Source organism: Sminthopsis crassicaudata, chromosome 1 (genome assembly GCF_048593235.1).
Source record: "Sminthopsis crassicaudata isolate SCR6 chromosome 1, ASM4859323v1, whole genome shotgun sequence".
Lineage (NCBI taxonomy): Eukaryota > Metazoa > Chordata > Mammalia > Dasyuromorphia > Dasyuridae > Sminthopsis > Sminthopsis crassicaudata.
Window position 1 is genome coordinate 101,769,414 of NC_133617.1, and position 17,453 is coordinate 101,786,866.

Genomic DNA, 17,453 nt, shown 5'->3' on the forward strand with positions numbered 1-17,453 from the left:
AAAAATGTTTTATTGATCCTTTTTTTTTTTCCCTTTTTTCTTTTGGTGTTTTTATTACTACACATCCCCTCACCTCATATTTATTTCTCCAATTAGGAGCTCTTCCTTCTAATAAGTATAATCAAGCAAAGTATATTATAGATTAGCCATGTTGGAAGAGATTTGTCTCCTTTACCTGTAGTTCATTACTTCTCTGCCAAGAGGTGGGAAAATGGTTTCTTACAGTTTTCTGATGTCATGATGATTGAAGGTCGGTGCAGGTCCTTTGTAAATGAATTTATGAACCCAAAAGGTTATACTGGCAAAAAGTAGTTTATTGGCTCTGGAAAATCAACTTTTGGTAGGAGCCTGACTTCCTTAGTGGCAAGGTCCTGACAGTGAAGTAAAAGTCCAGCAGAGTAGAACTGGCAGAAAAATAAACAAGGGGGATAGAGAAATCCTGACTGAAAGATAAAGAGGAGTTAGTTTTCTCAGCAGACAAAGGGTCCTTGAAGGCAGCTATACTAAGGAGAGAGAGGTTCCTTGGCATGGCATGTCCTGTTTTTGGCCCTCTGCAAAGAAGTAAGCTAGTAAATGCCTATTTTATCGGAGCTGGGAGCTGAGGGTAGTTTGAGTTGAGATCAGACCAAATTTTTCAAATTGAATAGAAGGTTCAATTGAAGGGATTACTGCCCCCAGGCCTAGATTTCCAATGGAATGGGCGAGGTTGAGCCAATTTTCAGCTCAATAAAGGTCCATAGAAATCTAGATCTTCAGCTAGGGCTAAGTAGTAGTGGTCCTGGACTTAACTAGTCCCCACCAAGATAACAGAATAAAACCACTTTATCTTGATTCCCCGGTGTGGGTCCTTTGCAGGGGAGAGTTCCAGGAGTTCTCAAATGTTTACCTCATGGTCCCCCCAAGTCAGGACAGTATCAGGGTTCCTCACATCAATGACTGGTTATTACATTAATCAAAGGTTTTTAAGTCCTTCAAAATTGTTTTCCTTTTCGTTATTGTAATCATTGAATTATTATTTAACTCTTCATCAGTTCATAAAACTCTAGATTTTAAAAACTATTTTTGTGTGCATTTTATCATTTCTTATGGCATAATAACATTTTATCACATTTACATCATAATTTGCTCAGCCATTCCTTAGTTGATGGTCATTTTTTGTTCTTAATTCTTTGTCACAAGAAAAAAGGTTTCTATAAATATTTTATACATTTGGGTCCTTTTCCTTTGTCTTTGACTTCTTTTATATCTATCAGAATGGTGCTGGGATTATATCAAATATATATATTATGTACTAATAATATATAATATATACTATAATAATATATATTATGTGCTATTATATCAAATAATATGCACAAATGACCTACTGGGATGTGATTTTAAATTACTTTCTAGAGAGGATGTATAGTCCATTGATATATTTGTCTACTCATAGCTCCTCCAACAATTGCTATTTTCCATTTTTGTTACATTTGCCAACCAGAGAGGTACAAAATATAATTTTAACATTTTAATTTGTATTTCTCAGTGATTTGGAACATTTTGTTATATTCTTTAATCATTTATCTATTGGGGAATAACTATTGTTCTTATATTTAAATAAGTTCCTATATATCTTGTATATCAGATCTTCATTAAGAGAAGTTTGCTGTGATATTTTTTCCCCAGTTGACTGCTTTCTCATTTTAACTGCTTTGATTTTGTTTTTGTTAAAACTTTTTAATGTTTTTTGCAAAATGTATATTATTATTATCTCAATCACTTAATAAAGAATTGTTCCCCTCTCCACATTTGAAAATTCTATTCCTTCTTTCCATTTCAAACTTTTGTGGTAAATGCTGTGAGATATTCACCCAAATCTAATTTCTACTCAACGACTTTTAATTTCTTACCCTTTTAAATTTAATTTTAAAAGAAACAACCTGGCTTTACAAGATACCATATAGTTTTTATTGAAATTTCAAAACCATGCCCTCTTCCAATTTTCCTCCTGAATAAAATAATTACCACGAGTTATAGAAAGATATTGCTTGTTTTGAATCTACATTGTAAAGTTTGAAAGGGGTTGAGTTGGGAGGATAGATGGAAGATAATGTGTTTAATTAATTTAATGAGTTTGTGTTTTCTTCATGGTATTTGATTTGAAATGTAATGTGTTGGAGAAGATGGTTATGAATGCAGTATCATCTTGGGCAAGCTAGGTCTCATGTACTAAAGTAGATGGAAGAAATATTAGAAAAAGAGATTCAGAATGACTAGAATTAAGTTCAGTATTAAATATAAATTACAGAGGATTTTGTGGAGTTTGCAGACTTGAAGTGAGACGTAGGAACTACTAGATTGAAAAGATTGGGGATGAGAGAAAAAATGGGTTGAAAGGTGGTATAGCAATGGAGAAAATATGTTTAAAATGCTCACAATATCTGTCTTTGCCTCAAGAGTTTTGAGAGGAGTTGATTATCACAGAAATGGTGGCATATATGTAAAAATAGATCATTTATGAGTGAGAATCATGGCTCACAAATAAATCTGGCCTTCTACTTATTCCTAAACAATTATTTTTGTTTGTGGTTTAACGTATGATAATATTTTAGACTTGGCATTAGGAAGATATGGTTTACACATTTATTAATTATGTGACTGGACAATCTAATTACCTTTTCAGAGTCTCAACTTTCTTTTCTATAAAATAATAGTAATATTTGCAGTGCCTACTTCAAGGGATAAATATGAAGACCTTTTTTTTGTCAGTGCTTGTGATCTCATTGGCATAGAGATTTTTTTTCCCTGAGGCTGGGGTTAAGTGACTTGCCCAGGGTCACACAGCATTGAGAACTTCTTTCTATGTACTGTGCTTCTGAGAGAGATGTTAAGACAAGGGTATTCTCTCCAACCTTCTCTTTCATTTTTCACTTAATATAAAACAGATGACTTCTTAGTAGTATATCTTTCCTTAAATCTCAGCAAAGTAAAAAAAAAAAATCTCTGCAGGCTTTTTTTTTTTTTTTAAACATTTAACCTGATACACACAGCCACATATTCCTTCAAATTTATATCTTCATTACTTTAATTCACAGTAATAACCAATATGTTCACCTTTAGTTTTATTCCTTGCAATCCATTCACATTGCTGTCAGGTTAATTTTCTTAATATCTGGGAATGATCACAATACTTAATTGCTTAAGAAATATAACTTTCTGGATAAAATTCTATGCTGCTTAGCTTTTCATTCAAGGGCCTTTACAATTATATATTATTTTTGTTCTATAATACCTCTATGAATTAGTTGTGTGTGTTGTTGACACTAAATTATTTCTTATTCTCCAAATTTGTTCTTTTATTCCTTTTTCCTGACTTTGCTAGTTTAATTCCCTTTATCTTGAATGCTATCAGTCCCCTTTTGAATTGTCTAGTCTTTTGAAAAAAATTATATATACATTTTTCCAGTCAACAATAAATCTGCCTTCTTAATCTTTCAAAAGACATTATCACCTCCCACTTAAGAACTAACCCCCCCAACATGTATAATCAATCAAATCAAATTTCTACATATTTTTTTTAATTGTCTTATTCTGCGCTTGAAGTCCACCTCTATCAGGAAGTTGATAATATATTTCATCATTAGCCTTCTGGAGCTGTGATTGGTCTTTATGCCATAAAGAGCCCCTAATTCTTTCAGAGTTATGTGTCTTTACCATATTCCTGTTGTATAAATTGATTTCCTATTTCTGTTTACTTCATTCTGTATCAGTTCATACATGTCTCCCAGATTTCTCTGAAGCTATCCCTTTTTTCTTATAACATAATTATATTCTATCATATTTATATGCCATAATTTGTTCATCCATTCCCTATTTTATTGATACTCCCTCAGATGCCCACTTTGCCAACTCAAAGGAACTATAAATATTTCTTTACATTTTTGAACCTATGTATACTTTTGTACAAAAATATGAATATTTAGTACATTTTGGGGACTAATTCTTACCTTAATCTACTTTTCTTCTCACCATTCTCAGCTTCCTATTTCCCTGTTGAATGAAATACATTTGTGTACCCAACTTAAATGGTTTTTGCTAATCTTCCTGTCTTTTACTTCCCCTTCAGTGTATTCCTTTCCCCCTCTCTTTGCATTCATCAAGATATAAAAGAACTATTTCTAAGCTTTGTCTGATTAGAATCTATCACCACCCTGTTGCTCTAGGACTCTTAAGGGGACCCATGTATCATTCCCCTTTTATCAAAATGTAATCATTTTATTTGGTTAATTAATTATCCTTGTTTTTTTTTTTATTATAGCTTTTTATTTACAAGATATATGCATGGGTAATTTTTCAACATTGACAATTGCAAAACCTTCATTCCAACTTTTCCCCTCTTTCCTCCCACCCCTTTCCTCTGATGGCAGGTTGACCAATACACGTTAAATATGTTAAAGTATAAGTTAAATACAATATATGTATACATGTCCAAACAGTTATTTTGCTGCACAAAAAGTATTGGACTTTGAAATAGTGTACAATTAGTCTAAGAAGGAAATCAGAAATGCAGGCGGATAAAATTAGGGGTATTGGGAATTCTATGTAGTGGTTCATACTCATCTCCCAGAGTTCTTTCACTGGGTGTAGCTGGTTCAGTTCATTACTGCTCTATTGGAACTGATTTGGTTCATCTCATTGTTGAAGAGGGCCTCGTCCATCAGAATTGATTATCATATAGTGTTATTGTTGAAGTATATAATGGTCTTGCTCATTTCACTCAGCCATCAGTACATGTAAGTCTCTCCAGGCCTTTCTGAAATCATCCTGTTGGTCATTTAAGGAGAATGAAATAATAACAACAAAACAGCCAGAATAGATGATAGTATGATTAAGTATATTTGGAATTGGTTGAATGTCTGGGCTCAAAGATTTGTTTTTAAATTAACTTGTCTTAAAGATTTATTGTGAATGTTTAGCCAGGAGATGTAAAGATTTAATGAGTACAGGAGATGATAGTATAGCTATTATGTATGCTAGGCGAATTAGTATCAATGGATTTAAAAGTTAGACAGGAATCTATTAACTTAATCTGAGAAACACTTCCTAATAATTTTGTAGTATCTTTTGAGGTGAGTTTTCTATTTCCTCTTGTTAGGTATTTTGTGGAAAGAATATCTACTCCAGGAATGGCTTTTAAATAGTTAATTTCTAAGGACTCTTCCATCTCTATTCAGTGATTTTCTTAACAGGGAGCAGTATTTGTGGTCTCTCCTTTCTCATTTTCCTACCCTCATTTTCTCCTTTCCATTATCCTTTCTTCTCTGGAACAGATTTCCTTAAGAGTATCCTGGGGAAATCCTCTCAATAGCCAAACATTTTCCTTGATACATTTTGCCTTTCATAGTGGAGGCTGATATTATCTGAGTATCCTGCATTTGGTTTAGAGACCTGAATTATTTAATATGCAACTAAGATTTATTAACATAAAATGATTACATTTTAGAAGTATAAGTAGCTGTTTCCACATCTTAAAAAGGCTCTAAAATTACCAAAATAAAATACTTAAAAAAAAAAAAAGAAAGAAAAGTATGTATACTCTGGTACTTAAGGAAGTAAAGTGAGGATGTCTTGAAATGAAATAAGCAACAATTATAAAGTTACCATTGCAAAATAAATCATTAATTATCAGAATGTGTATATTTTTTAATAGCATACATTACACCAGGGGTTCTCAAACTATAGGATAGGAATTGTTGACTCAGTCTTTACATCCCTAATATTTAGAATGCACCTTTCCTATAATGAATGCTTAAATATTTTCATTGATTGATGCAGCTATAGAGTTCTTCACAAAGGGATGTGTGTATGTGTAAATTTGGGCATAACGCATATTTTGGAGTGTATTTTCTTGGTTTTGTTGTATACATTTGAATAATTTTAATGTATTTTGTAATATCAAAATCCATTTTAATCTTGACAGTATTTAAGAAACTATTTGAATTGAAATATTCACAGCTACAGTTATAATTTATTCCATTTTTTTATGTGAACAAATCATCACATTGTGATTTCATGTATGAGAAATATAATATTGTCTTAATGATCTAAAATTACTACAGAAAGATACTTCTGACCAAAAATGATCATAAAGCAAATTTTTCTCAAGAAAGTGACATTTTCATGTCTAGAAGATTCAAGCTTCACAGAAGAAAATGCATAAAATAGCTTGATTTGAATATATTTAGTTTAAAGATTGAGATACTAATTAGTTGATTTTTTTTTTTTTTAAGTCTGGAAATACTTTTGCAGTATTTGCTTAAAATAAGACCAAGGACTATATAATTTTTGTCTCTAATTTTCCAGGACTTAGCACAGTGTCTGGCACTTAAACAGTAGATGTTTATAAATTCTTTTTTTTTTTTTTTTTTTCCTGAGGCTGGGGTTAAGTGACTTGTCCAGGATCACACAGCTAGAAGTGTTAAGTGTCTGAGATCAGATTTGAACTCTGGTCCTCCTGAATTCAAGGCTGGTGCTCTATCCACTGTGCCACCTAGCAGCCCCTGTTTTATAAATTCTTTTTGATTGAACGCACACATTCTTTGCCTCTTCACTTTTCTTTCTTACATTCTCTCCAGATGATAGGAATTTTCTTTATGCTGATCCTTAGACCCTACAAGCAATGTTATTGTGATTTTGGATTGTTCAGTTTGATTTATTGATTGCTAGTCTTGCTTTTGTGCTACTCTAAGCTGTTTCCACATCTTAAAAAGGCTCTAAAATTACCAAAATAAAATACTTTAAAAAAAAAAAAAAAGAAAGAAAAGTATGTATACTCTGGTACTTAAGGAAGTAAAGTGAGGATGTCTTGAAATGAAATAAGCAACAATTATAAAGTTACCATTGCAAAATAAATCATTAATTATCAGAATGTGTATATTTTTTAATAGCATACATTACACCAGGGGTTCTCAAACTATCGCCTGCAGGCCAGATGCAGCCCACCAGGTTATGGCAAAAGGGCTGAGGGGCGAAGACAGAGTGTGAGTTTTTGTTTTTACTATAGTCCGGCCCTCCAACAGTCTGAGGCACAGTGAACTGGCCCCCTATTTAAAAAGTTTGAGGACCCCTGTATTACACCATTATACTGGGCCAATAGAACTAACTTTCTGACTTATATCCCTTTTTAATCTAAAAATTCCCACGGTTAAATAATGTTTTATATCGTAAAATAGAACTTTTTTAAAGATTGGTTTTGTTAGCTTGAAATTCCAGAAGGGTGGGGTTTATTTAAAAGAAGGAATTTTAGTTTTGCTTTTATCGTGTTTACAATTAATAATCGTTCAAATAATTTAGTCTTTTATAAAGGTCATATAATCAAATCTACGATATAACTTAAGTAACAGTAGATTTCATTTCAGTCTCATCTAGCAAATATTGAATGGACTGAGTTGGGTCTGTAATACAAGTTTTGTTAAATTTTTGTTTTAGTATATTAATACAAAACACATGAAAATAATTTCCTCCTTTTAGCTGCTAAGACCTGAGTTCGGGGTTGTTTCCCCTGCAAGATCTGATGACTTCAACATCCAACACAGTCCTGAGAGTCCAGATTCCTGTTCTCTTTTAGGTGTTAGTGGTTTTATCAAGAAACAAAGAATATTGAACTCTGGAATATGCAGGTAAAATGCTTTTCCATTCACATTTTATCCATGCTACTTCATTTTGGATAGTAATAATAATAATAATAGGCTGGCACCATGGTGCATAACACTTGAAAAGTGTCATTTTTCTGAAAATTGTTGCTGTTGCTTAAATCTGGCTGGTTAAGGAAAATGACTGTTAGCCCATATGACCCCTTTTGATTTTTGCATACAAAGTCTCCCATAATGACATTATCATTGTAAGGTAGAAATAAAAATGGTAGCCAGCCAACTTGTGACCTTTTAATGCCACATTATGTTAGAAGTAGCTAAGAATATAAGCCCCATATTTAAACTTTATTTTTATTTACTTTCTTCAGAGGAAAAAAGTCTTCTATTTTTAGACTATTCATAATGTAAGTTATTGTCAATCCGAGAGAGTGTATGCAGTTAAAAGCCACAAAATAAAGCTGGTATAGTTTGTCTTTGTATACCAAAGCCACTTCCCAAAGAGAGATTAATATATGTTAAATAAATTGGAAGAAATTTTTTACTTCAAGGCTTCCAGTTAGAATTCAGATTTAGCACTTTGAGACCCATATTTGTTTTAAAGACAATGTTCTGTGTAAAGTAAAGTTAATATCTCAGAAATCTTTATATTACACACACATACAAACAACATTTCATCTTTCTCAATATTAGTTGAAAAATTTTAGAGTAACCTGATTTTAAAAATATTCATTTGTTCTGTACTTTTAATGTATATTCTGGTCCTATGTTACTTACATTGGATTCATAAGTAGGTTCATCTAGGCATGTAGAATTTCGAATTATGATTTCCTTTGGTTATTGTTTGACTATATAAAATTTTTTTCTATCTAAACTTATAGCATTTAGGGCTGAGAGACTTTAAGATATAAAATCCATATTTTATCATTTTTTCTTAATCATTTTATTTTGATTACATTGTGTTTGAAAGATAGGACCAGTCAAAAAGACTTGAGTTCAAAGTTCTGCCACTGAGAGAATGGCCTGATTTTATGTCCCTGGATAAGACATTTAATCTCTCAAAGACTTAGACAACTCTCTTAAGATCACAAGTTGTAGAACAGTAGCAGTCTGTGTTGGTGGAAGGCTTCCCATCAAGATCTCCCTCAATTTGAATGAAATTACAGATCCAGTAAAACAAAAAGATTTTTATTCACATGTTTAATAATCAGAGAGAAGAAAAGACTCTAGTTTTGAATTATGTCATGTGTATATATATAGTAAAGAAGTTGTTTTAATCTTAATATTAATAGCAGCTGACTTTTTAATAGTGCCTACTATAAATCAGACTGTGTAATAAGAGCTTTATAAGTATTTCATTTTATCCACAGAAACTACCCAGGTGATAGGCTGCTATTATTTAGGCACTATCATTTAACAGTTAAGGAAACTGAGGCAAAGGGATTAGGTGACTTGATTCAAGGTCACATAGCTATTAAGTGTCTGAGACAGGATTTGAATTCCAGGTTCTGTCTATTATTTTCTGCTACCTACAAATGTTTATGTTATTCCAGAAGTATGCATTAAATCTCATTATTGAATGATTTAATTTCTCTGTGATTCAATTTCCTAGATAATGATTTAGATGATCTTATCTCTGGAGTAAGCTCTGATCTAAAAAAATATTTTGTTTTAATTAGATTTTTAAAATCAGCATTTATATTTAATAATTGTGAAGCATTTTACAAATGTTATCTCATTTGATACATTTGATCCTCACAACAGTCCTGTGAAATAGGTGCTAATATTACCCTCATTTTACATATGAGGAAACAGGTAGACTTGTTAAATGACTTGCCCAGAGTCACAACACCAGTAAATACCTGAAGCTGAATTTAAACTTGCCTCTTCCTGACTCCAGGTCAGATTAGACAGCTTTTTGAGTTTTTTTTTTTTTTTTTTTAATTTTATTGGAATCTTGTTAATCTTTGACTTCCTTAAATCATTAGTTTTTGGTATAATTTTTTGTTTGTTGACCACTTAGTTTTTATTTTTAATACATACTGATAATTTTATAAATGCCAAGTGATATCCATCACTTGATCTGTGTTCTGTTTATAAAATAAAAAAATTTTTTCTAAATATTTTTTATTGAAAAAAATTTCTCTTGAGTTCATAGGTCAGTTGTGGAAAGGTCAAATTAGAATTATTAAAGAAGGTGTATTTTTAAAAAAATTTTAAATTTAGTTTGCAAATACATTTTTAAAAAAATCTATTTATTTATTTATTTATTTTCCCTGAGGCGTAAGTTAAGTGACTTGCCCATGGTCACACAGCTAGGAAGTATTAAGTGTCTGAGACCAGATTTCAACTCGGGTCCTCCTGAATTCAAGGCTGGTGCTGTATCCACTGTGCCACCTAGCTGCCCCCTTGCAAATACATTTTAAAATAATATGTTAAAATGCTTGATTAGAATATATTCTTAAAGCATTGAATATTGCTTTTGTTACATTTATATCTTTTTTAAAGATAGATTTTTAGAACATCAGGATTTCAAATAACTTTCTGAATAGCAAATGATAGTAACAGGAAATAGTAAGAAATATGGCTTCTTTGAATAGGTCAATATGAAGTTTTTGACAACGCCACTCCAAATTTAATGTTGATTTTGATCTTGGATTTAAATGGTGAATGGTCTGAATCTACATAGATAGCTGATTTTGAGCTATCTAATATCAGCAACTAATCATTTTCTTTTGGTTAAGATAGTTTATTTTTCACAATTTTTTTGGTTCTGACCACTTTGAAATCCGTTCACTTGTTTTGGAAGGAACATTTTGGTGGGTGTTGTTTTATTTATTTTTGGTGAATAGTCTCAGAGACCTTCAGCCACTTTTTTTTTTTTTTTGGCTGAGGCAAATGGGGTTAAGTGACTTGCCCAGGGTCACATAGTTAGGAAGTGTTAAGTGTCTGAGGCCAGATTTGAATTCAGGTCTTCCTGATTTCAGGACTGTTGCTCTATCTACTAGCCACCTAGCTGCTCTGAACCTTCACCCTCTTTAATTTCTTAAACTGAAACTATGTCTTTGTGGTATGTTTAATGATCCTATTCTGTTTCCTAGCATAAAAGTCCACATTTTTATATACAAGTGTTACCCTGATGATATTATAATATTATAAATTTTAGAATGCCATAGTCTTTATAGAATCTGAGTTGGGGTATGATCCAAAGTGAACAGTTTATTTCTACTGATGATTTATGTCTAAGAAATGATATGATGTATTTAATCCAAGAAACAAATAATCAGAAAAGAGAAAGGGAAGGGCAGGTTAATGTAGAGAAAATGGGGAGGGTGGGGAGGAACAGGCAGTTTAAGGATCCTTATACCCATGAAATATTAAAAAAAAAAAAAAAAAAAAAAAGCTTTTAAGAGCCTTCAGTACTTGAGTGAACATAGATTGAGAACTCTAATGGAGTTGAATAGATGACCAGGGGGAAGAATTTAGGCTAAGGGATTTAAACTCATGTTCTCTGATTTCTAATTCTGTCTGCACCTTTTAAATTGTAATTTAAATTTAAATTGCTTCTCAAAAGAATTATTGTTCAACCCCTCCTTCTCCCCCCAAATAGAGCATGCTTATTATATAAGTGCTACACTTAGCTACCAAAAAAATCCTGATCTGTCCAGAATGACAGGCACACAGGTGAAATGATTTCAGGCAGCAGGTACACAGTGGATTAAAAGATAGAATGTCCTTTGTTAGGGAGGATTCACATGGATGGTGGTAAGATTTCTTTATCAGATTGTAGAACTGAGAGTTCTACATGAGATAGGAGAGGTGGTTACTGTCTTTTAAGAGGGTAGTGTCTCCTGAAGGTTTCTACTAGATGTGATCAGGGACCTGCTTCTTTGGATTCTTTGTTGAGCACTGTCAAAACTCTTTGCCTCATTTAAAACTTTTTTTTTTTTTTTTTTTTAATAGCATACACATTCCATTCTTCCTTTGCTTGGCTCTCATGGAAGAATGGACTTTGAAAAACAAGATGAGGTTAAGAACAAGAGTCTTTGAAAATAATTTAACAGAGTGATTTAGCAGATGTCTGGGAGAACCTGGATGAGCATTGTATAGGAAGTTATGAATGGGTTATGATTTGCACCAATTGAGGGAATTGATCACAAGCATTTAAAAACTCCTATGAGTTATGTAGTTATAAAGAATAAAACAGTCCTTACTCGGAACTTAAAATGTGGAGATAGGAGGAAATGAGAATTACATATATAAGAAAAATTAATATGAATAAAAGAACAAATACAAATAAACTCAAAGTAGTTAAGCACAAGGTGGGAAGAAAAAAAGGTACCAGGAATTGGCAGGAGAGAGGAGAGATCAGATAAAACTTTAAAGTACCTTTGAAGATCAAAAATAAATATGTGTCCTATAATGAGTCCTTTTTGAGATGCTATTTTTCCAGAGCTTCAAATATTTTTGTAGGGAGGTTTGAAAACTGGTCATTTCTTATAGCACTTGACAATAAAGTTACAATTCATTAGGACCATATTTCAATACCTGAAAAAGAAATTATTAGAATTTATATTATTGGCCATCTCCCCAATGTAATTTTTAATTGTGTTATTATCTAAAAGCTCTACAAAATTAAAAAATGAGCATAAAAAGAGTTGAAACCTTTCAAGAACTTAGGAGATAGTTTGTAATAGCTCATATTGTAGCCCATGTAGTAATTTTAACTCATTCTGTACTAAAGGACCCCACTGCCTGTTTTTAATAATGGATCTTACATTTTAAAAAAATGTTTTATTGTATTTTTAAATGTAAAAATCATTATTAGTAGATGGGTTGAACAGAAACAGACAGGGAATTTGACCTTCCATTAATAAAATATCAGTTGGTTTAGTCAGTCAGATAAAGGATTTAATTGATTAAAAGAGTTTGAAAAGTCAAGATACTTTGAGGAAGGGCAGGGCAAATTTTGATTTATCTTATGGATGTGCTATTTCTGTCAAAAATGTCAATAATTTTTGGTGCCTGGTATTTAATGCCTGCCAAAGTTACCTATTTTTAGTTGTGATTTATGGAAAATGGTGATTTGTTTTAGCTTCTACCAAAAGGGAATCTCTTATGAGAATGTGAGATTATTTATCTTTGTGGTGTGTTAATATCTTGCAAATAATTGTTGCTAATGTTTTTAATAGATTGAATTGAATATTGAAAGTCATATGGTTAAAAAAAAGATGAATAAAGGATTTTTTTCTTTGTATATTTCTTAGTTCTTATAGCATTATTCCATTTTCTCTGCTTTAGTTAAGAATGAAACAAATGTTTTAAAGGAAACAATCTGACTACTATAGCTCAAAAATTGATATTTGTAGTGTCTATATCTTGTGAGGTTAGGTGGGAAAAGTATTATTATTTCCATTTCACTGATGAGAAAACTAAGTCTCAAGATTATCTTGTTTTAGGATTAGCAGATTAGATGGCTGTCATATCAGAATTAAAATGTAACCTAAAGTTACTTTCTTTTAAACTCTAAACCAGTGTTGTTTCCATTTTACACTGTGATATTTACATCTCTTGTTTGTCTCCTACCATAATACAAAGAGTTCCAAATTCATATGTAACTATTTTTATATCATAAATTTAAAATGATTGCCCTTTCTGTCTGTTATTGGGGAGGCCACCAACCTTGTCATAGAAGCCATTTTGAGAAATTTTAAGAGCTCTTAGAAAAGTAAAATTTTAAAGTGGATAAAGGGAAAAGTTATGAAAAGTAGGAAGAGCTTAAAGAAATTTCATACCATCCAACCTAGAACCTGAATTCTCCCAGAGTTTCTGGTTTTTAAGGCTATTTTGTTACCCCTAGAATCTGCCAAGTAGAAATTCATTGGAGTTTAACAAACCTGTTTCAGTAATAGAAATAGAAGGATCAATTAAAAGTCATTCACCCATTAGTGAGAATTTGGATTCTGATCAGATTTGTTTCTTTCAGTTTCTTCCAAAAAGAAGTTGTCAGACCTGTCATATTGTGACTTATTTCCCCTGTTCTTGTCTTGCTCTTTTCTATACCTTAGGGTTTTTTTTAATCAACTTCTATGCCTTCTTGCCTTTTGCTTCCCTACTTCTCCTCCTTGGAATTACTATTATTTTTTTTTTCAAAACCCAAGGTGACGAGAGATCCCTCTTATTCTCACATCTCCTTTTCCTCTAAGAAGAAAGAAGTTTGTTCTTTAATTTTCTCATAGCAATTTACATGGATCTATCATTTGAATTTGTAATATGTTTTGGGTTATTTGTATATATAACTCATTCACTCATTAGGTTCTAAGCTCTTTAAGAGCAGGAACTGGGTCTTATTTCATTTTTTAATCTGTAATTCCTACTATAGTGCTTAATGAATGCTAAATTGAATGCCTTACATCTAAGGTTTAGTATATTGTGAGGATGGGAGTTTTAATTAGGGGAAGAGGAATATAAGAAATTTTGAAGCCTGGGATGCTTCCAAGAAGTACTACAGCCTAGTTAGGGTATCATAATACAACTATTAAGGCTAAGGATACTGAATATCCTAGTGCTTGGGAAGATCGAGAGGTACTAAATAGAGAAGAGAGGGATGAAATGATAGATGAGAAGATACCAAAGATAAATCCTGCCTTTTTCAAAATCTTGTGTTTAATGAATCCTTGTATATAGAAAAGTGGTAGAAAAATTTTCCCTTGTCATTGTCTTCTGTTTGGTCATAATTACCCCTAAGATGTAGAGAAGATAAACTATTAATTTAAGTATATAAAGAAATAAGCCATTTGTGAGCTAGCCTGGAAACCTAAGAAACACATCTAAAACATTAATTCTAAGTATCAAGCAACTCATAGAAAAAAACCTTTGAAACAGTCCATTTGTAAAGTGAGTAGTACTTCCTTGTATCTCTAGTGCCTAGCATACCTTAAAGTGCTTTAAAAATGATTATTGATTTCTTGAAGGAAATTGAGGGTTACCAGTTATTTTGTGACTTTTGGCTTCTATACATTATTATCTCCTAGTCATAAGGAAGGATACAATTGGGGAGGGGTTAAATTTAAAATTATTCGAATTATAGATTGTAAATTAAAAATCTTATTAGTAATAGGAGTGATACTACCCTGAACAAAACTGATAGTTTTTATTTGGGTAACTTGATATCTTTATAGCAAGAAGCCACATATTTTGTTATGATCATGAAATTATCTTTTATAAAACTTTTTCTTTATAAATTCTTGCATTAACTAGAGCTAGAATATAATTATAGGATTTCAAGCTTTGGAAAAAAAAAACTACAACTATTTGTGAGGATAATGGTTTTCCTTTAAAATTGAGACAATTTATGTTAATCACACGCATTCATATTTATATGTTATTGTGTAGGCTTATTCTTTCAGAATGACATCTAAATTAAATAAAGAGACAATACTTAAACATCTTTATTTGTAATTTTCATATATTGAGGTTAGCATACTACTTTTAAAAAAAGGAAAATAATTCTAAGATTTATTATGGTTTTTGTAATATATATTTTGTTGCATATTTGTCTTGATTAAGCTTTGATGTAAACTAAATAATACAGCTAATTTCTTTTTCCTAAAAACTATAATTATTAGAACTCTCCTAGGCAGTGACTTTAAAAGTGTCTGAAAATTATTTAGACTGGAGTGCAGAATGTTTATTATAAAACAGAATGATATATAAGTGTGAATTATTGTTATGGAAAAGTTGCTAATGAGCAACTTCTAAACAATTTCCACTGTAGTTTGTTTTCTTTGTTCTTCTCCATAGGCTTTATCTCATGAGAATTTATTAAGATTGTCATTGAAATTTAACTACGGTATTAGAATATAATTTCTGTGAATATACATTTTGATGAGAAAGACACCACATGTGATGGAAGGGCAGAGATGTGAAATTTTGGTAAAAATTAGATTAACTGGTAAATCTGTATAGTATTTTAGCATGAGGAATCAAGAAAAAGTATAATTGAAATCTTTTCTATTTCAGATATATAATTCTGAGAAATCTGCTTTTGATATTTTAATTTTTAGTTGAAAAAATTTTCCTTTTGTATTCTTGGCTTCAATATTTAGAAGATTAAAAGTATGTAATGACAGATATTAGTGAAAAATAAATATTGCAAATTTATGGAAAATCTAATCTTATGCTTTGATTTTTTTTTTTAATTTCATGTAAAATATTTTTTTATGAGATGTGCAAAAGTGTGGGGGGGGTGAAGCAGGAGCCATATGTTTCTCTATTCCCAACTTTTCAGTTGCAAGAATCCATAAACCTGCACCTGCTGGGAGCCATGGAAAAGCCAGCCCTCGATGAATCCCAGGCCTCTGGTTAAAACTTTTTTTTTAATTTTTTTTTTTACTGGAACTAAATGATGTTGCCATTTTTATTTTTAGGTTTGCTGGCATGGGTAATCTCATTAAGGTGCTAACCAGGGACATAGACCACAATGCAGCACATTTTTTCTTGGATTTTGAAAGTAAGTCTCTTCAGCCTTTCACAGTTGGTGCATAATGGTAATGGTGAAACATTGTTTATTTCTACCACCACAGTGAAGGCAAGCCAGTTTATTGGTAAAACATGGAAAAAAAGAGGTTGCATGATTTTTTTTCCAGTAGTTGCTGAACGTTGTCATATAATTTTTGATTTTTTCATTTGCTGATATTATTTGAGTCTTTGTATCCAGTGCTGTCCTCTCATTGGTCCATGAAGCAAGTAGCCTTATGATGAAAATTCTCATTGTGCTTTAGTGACTATGCTGAGCAATTTGATAGTAACTCTGGATGCATAACCAAATCTTGCTTAGTTTTGTTATCACTAGATGGCAACCAAATGATTAAAAAAAAAATCAAAAACTTGATTTTATAATGGTATGGTTCAAGATTTATAGAAAATTTTTAAAGTTAAGATATATTTATGCAATAACTTTTAAATATTCAATTTTAAAATAAAGTCCATTCAAATATAATATAAAAAATCTGATGAAATTGTTTTTGATAAAAAAATAGAATACAAATGCTCACTAGCACTATTGAAATACTGAAAGAATTATTCACTATAAGGCCTTTAACCAAACTTCTTAGGAAAACTTTGAGAAGAAATATAGTGACAGTCTGCCAAATGTTTTATACAGGAAAACCACATTTCACCTCTAGGTCCTACAAGTCAATACCTTGAGAATAAGGATTGTTCTCTTCCTGGTCACAGAGTGGGTAGCCTGAAGGATGAGTTCATACCTGAAGAGCTTCCCTTTCCACTCTACTATTTTTCTACTATATTTCAGATGTACCTTTTTATAAAGGGATATTCTCTCTTTTCTCATTCTTGTCTTGACAGGTACCTTAACATGGGGAATCTTCTTAAAGTTTTGACATGCACAGACCTTGAGCAGGGGCCAAATTTTTTCCTTGATTTTGAAAGTGAGAAGATGATTTTATATATCTATTTCTCTTTGCCTGCAGTAGACTGCGTCTGTCTTGCACTAAATGAATGTCTTCACTTTGCCATCTTTATAATTGCTTTGCATGACTGAGCTATGAATTGTTGGATAAAATTTTTCTTGCCTTCTTGAAACAGTCCATGATATTTCATTCATCAAATTGAGATAACATTTATTTTTCTTTATTGAAGTGTAATCATATCTATAAGAAGGATATACACTCTTATCTCAAGATTTATCAATACAAACGTTTAAATGAAAGTAACTTTGATGGATATGACACTAGAAAAATATCTCCAGATTTATTAGAAAAAGCAATATCTGGGGATAATATGCTGTATTTTCAAGAT

The 17,453-nt window shown here is 31.5% G+C and overlaps 1 protein-coding gene across 16 annotated transcripts in view; it reads left to right on the forward strand.

The window, feature by feature from the left end:
* CYRIB (CYFIP related Rac1 interactor B) overlaps positions 1 to 17,453 on the forward strand; it is a 200,126-nt gene that overhangs the window by 145,178 nt on the left and 37,495 nt on the right. For 3 of the 16 annotated variants that reach the window (XM_074265563.1, XM_074265556.1, XM_074265623.1), the window contains exons 3-5: positions 7,513 to 7,661; positions 16,061 to 16,143; positions 17,001 to 17,083. The exons of 1 other annotated variant lie outside the window; for it this stretch is intronic. In XM_074265563.1, the coding sequence (XP_074121664.1) occupies positions 17,011 to 17,083 (73 nt within the window). In that variant the 5' untranslated portion in view covers positions 7,513 to 7,661; positions 16,061 to 16,143; positions 17,001 to 17,010. The remainder of the gene's footprint in view (positions 1 to 7,512; positions 7,662 to 16,060; positions 16,144 to 17,000; positions 17,084 to 17,453) is intronic. 12 more of the 16 variants (XM_074265547.1, XM_074265548.1, XM_074265594.1 and 9 more) reach the window with 6 other exon arrangements.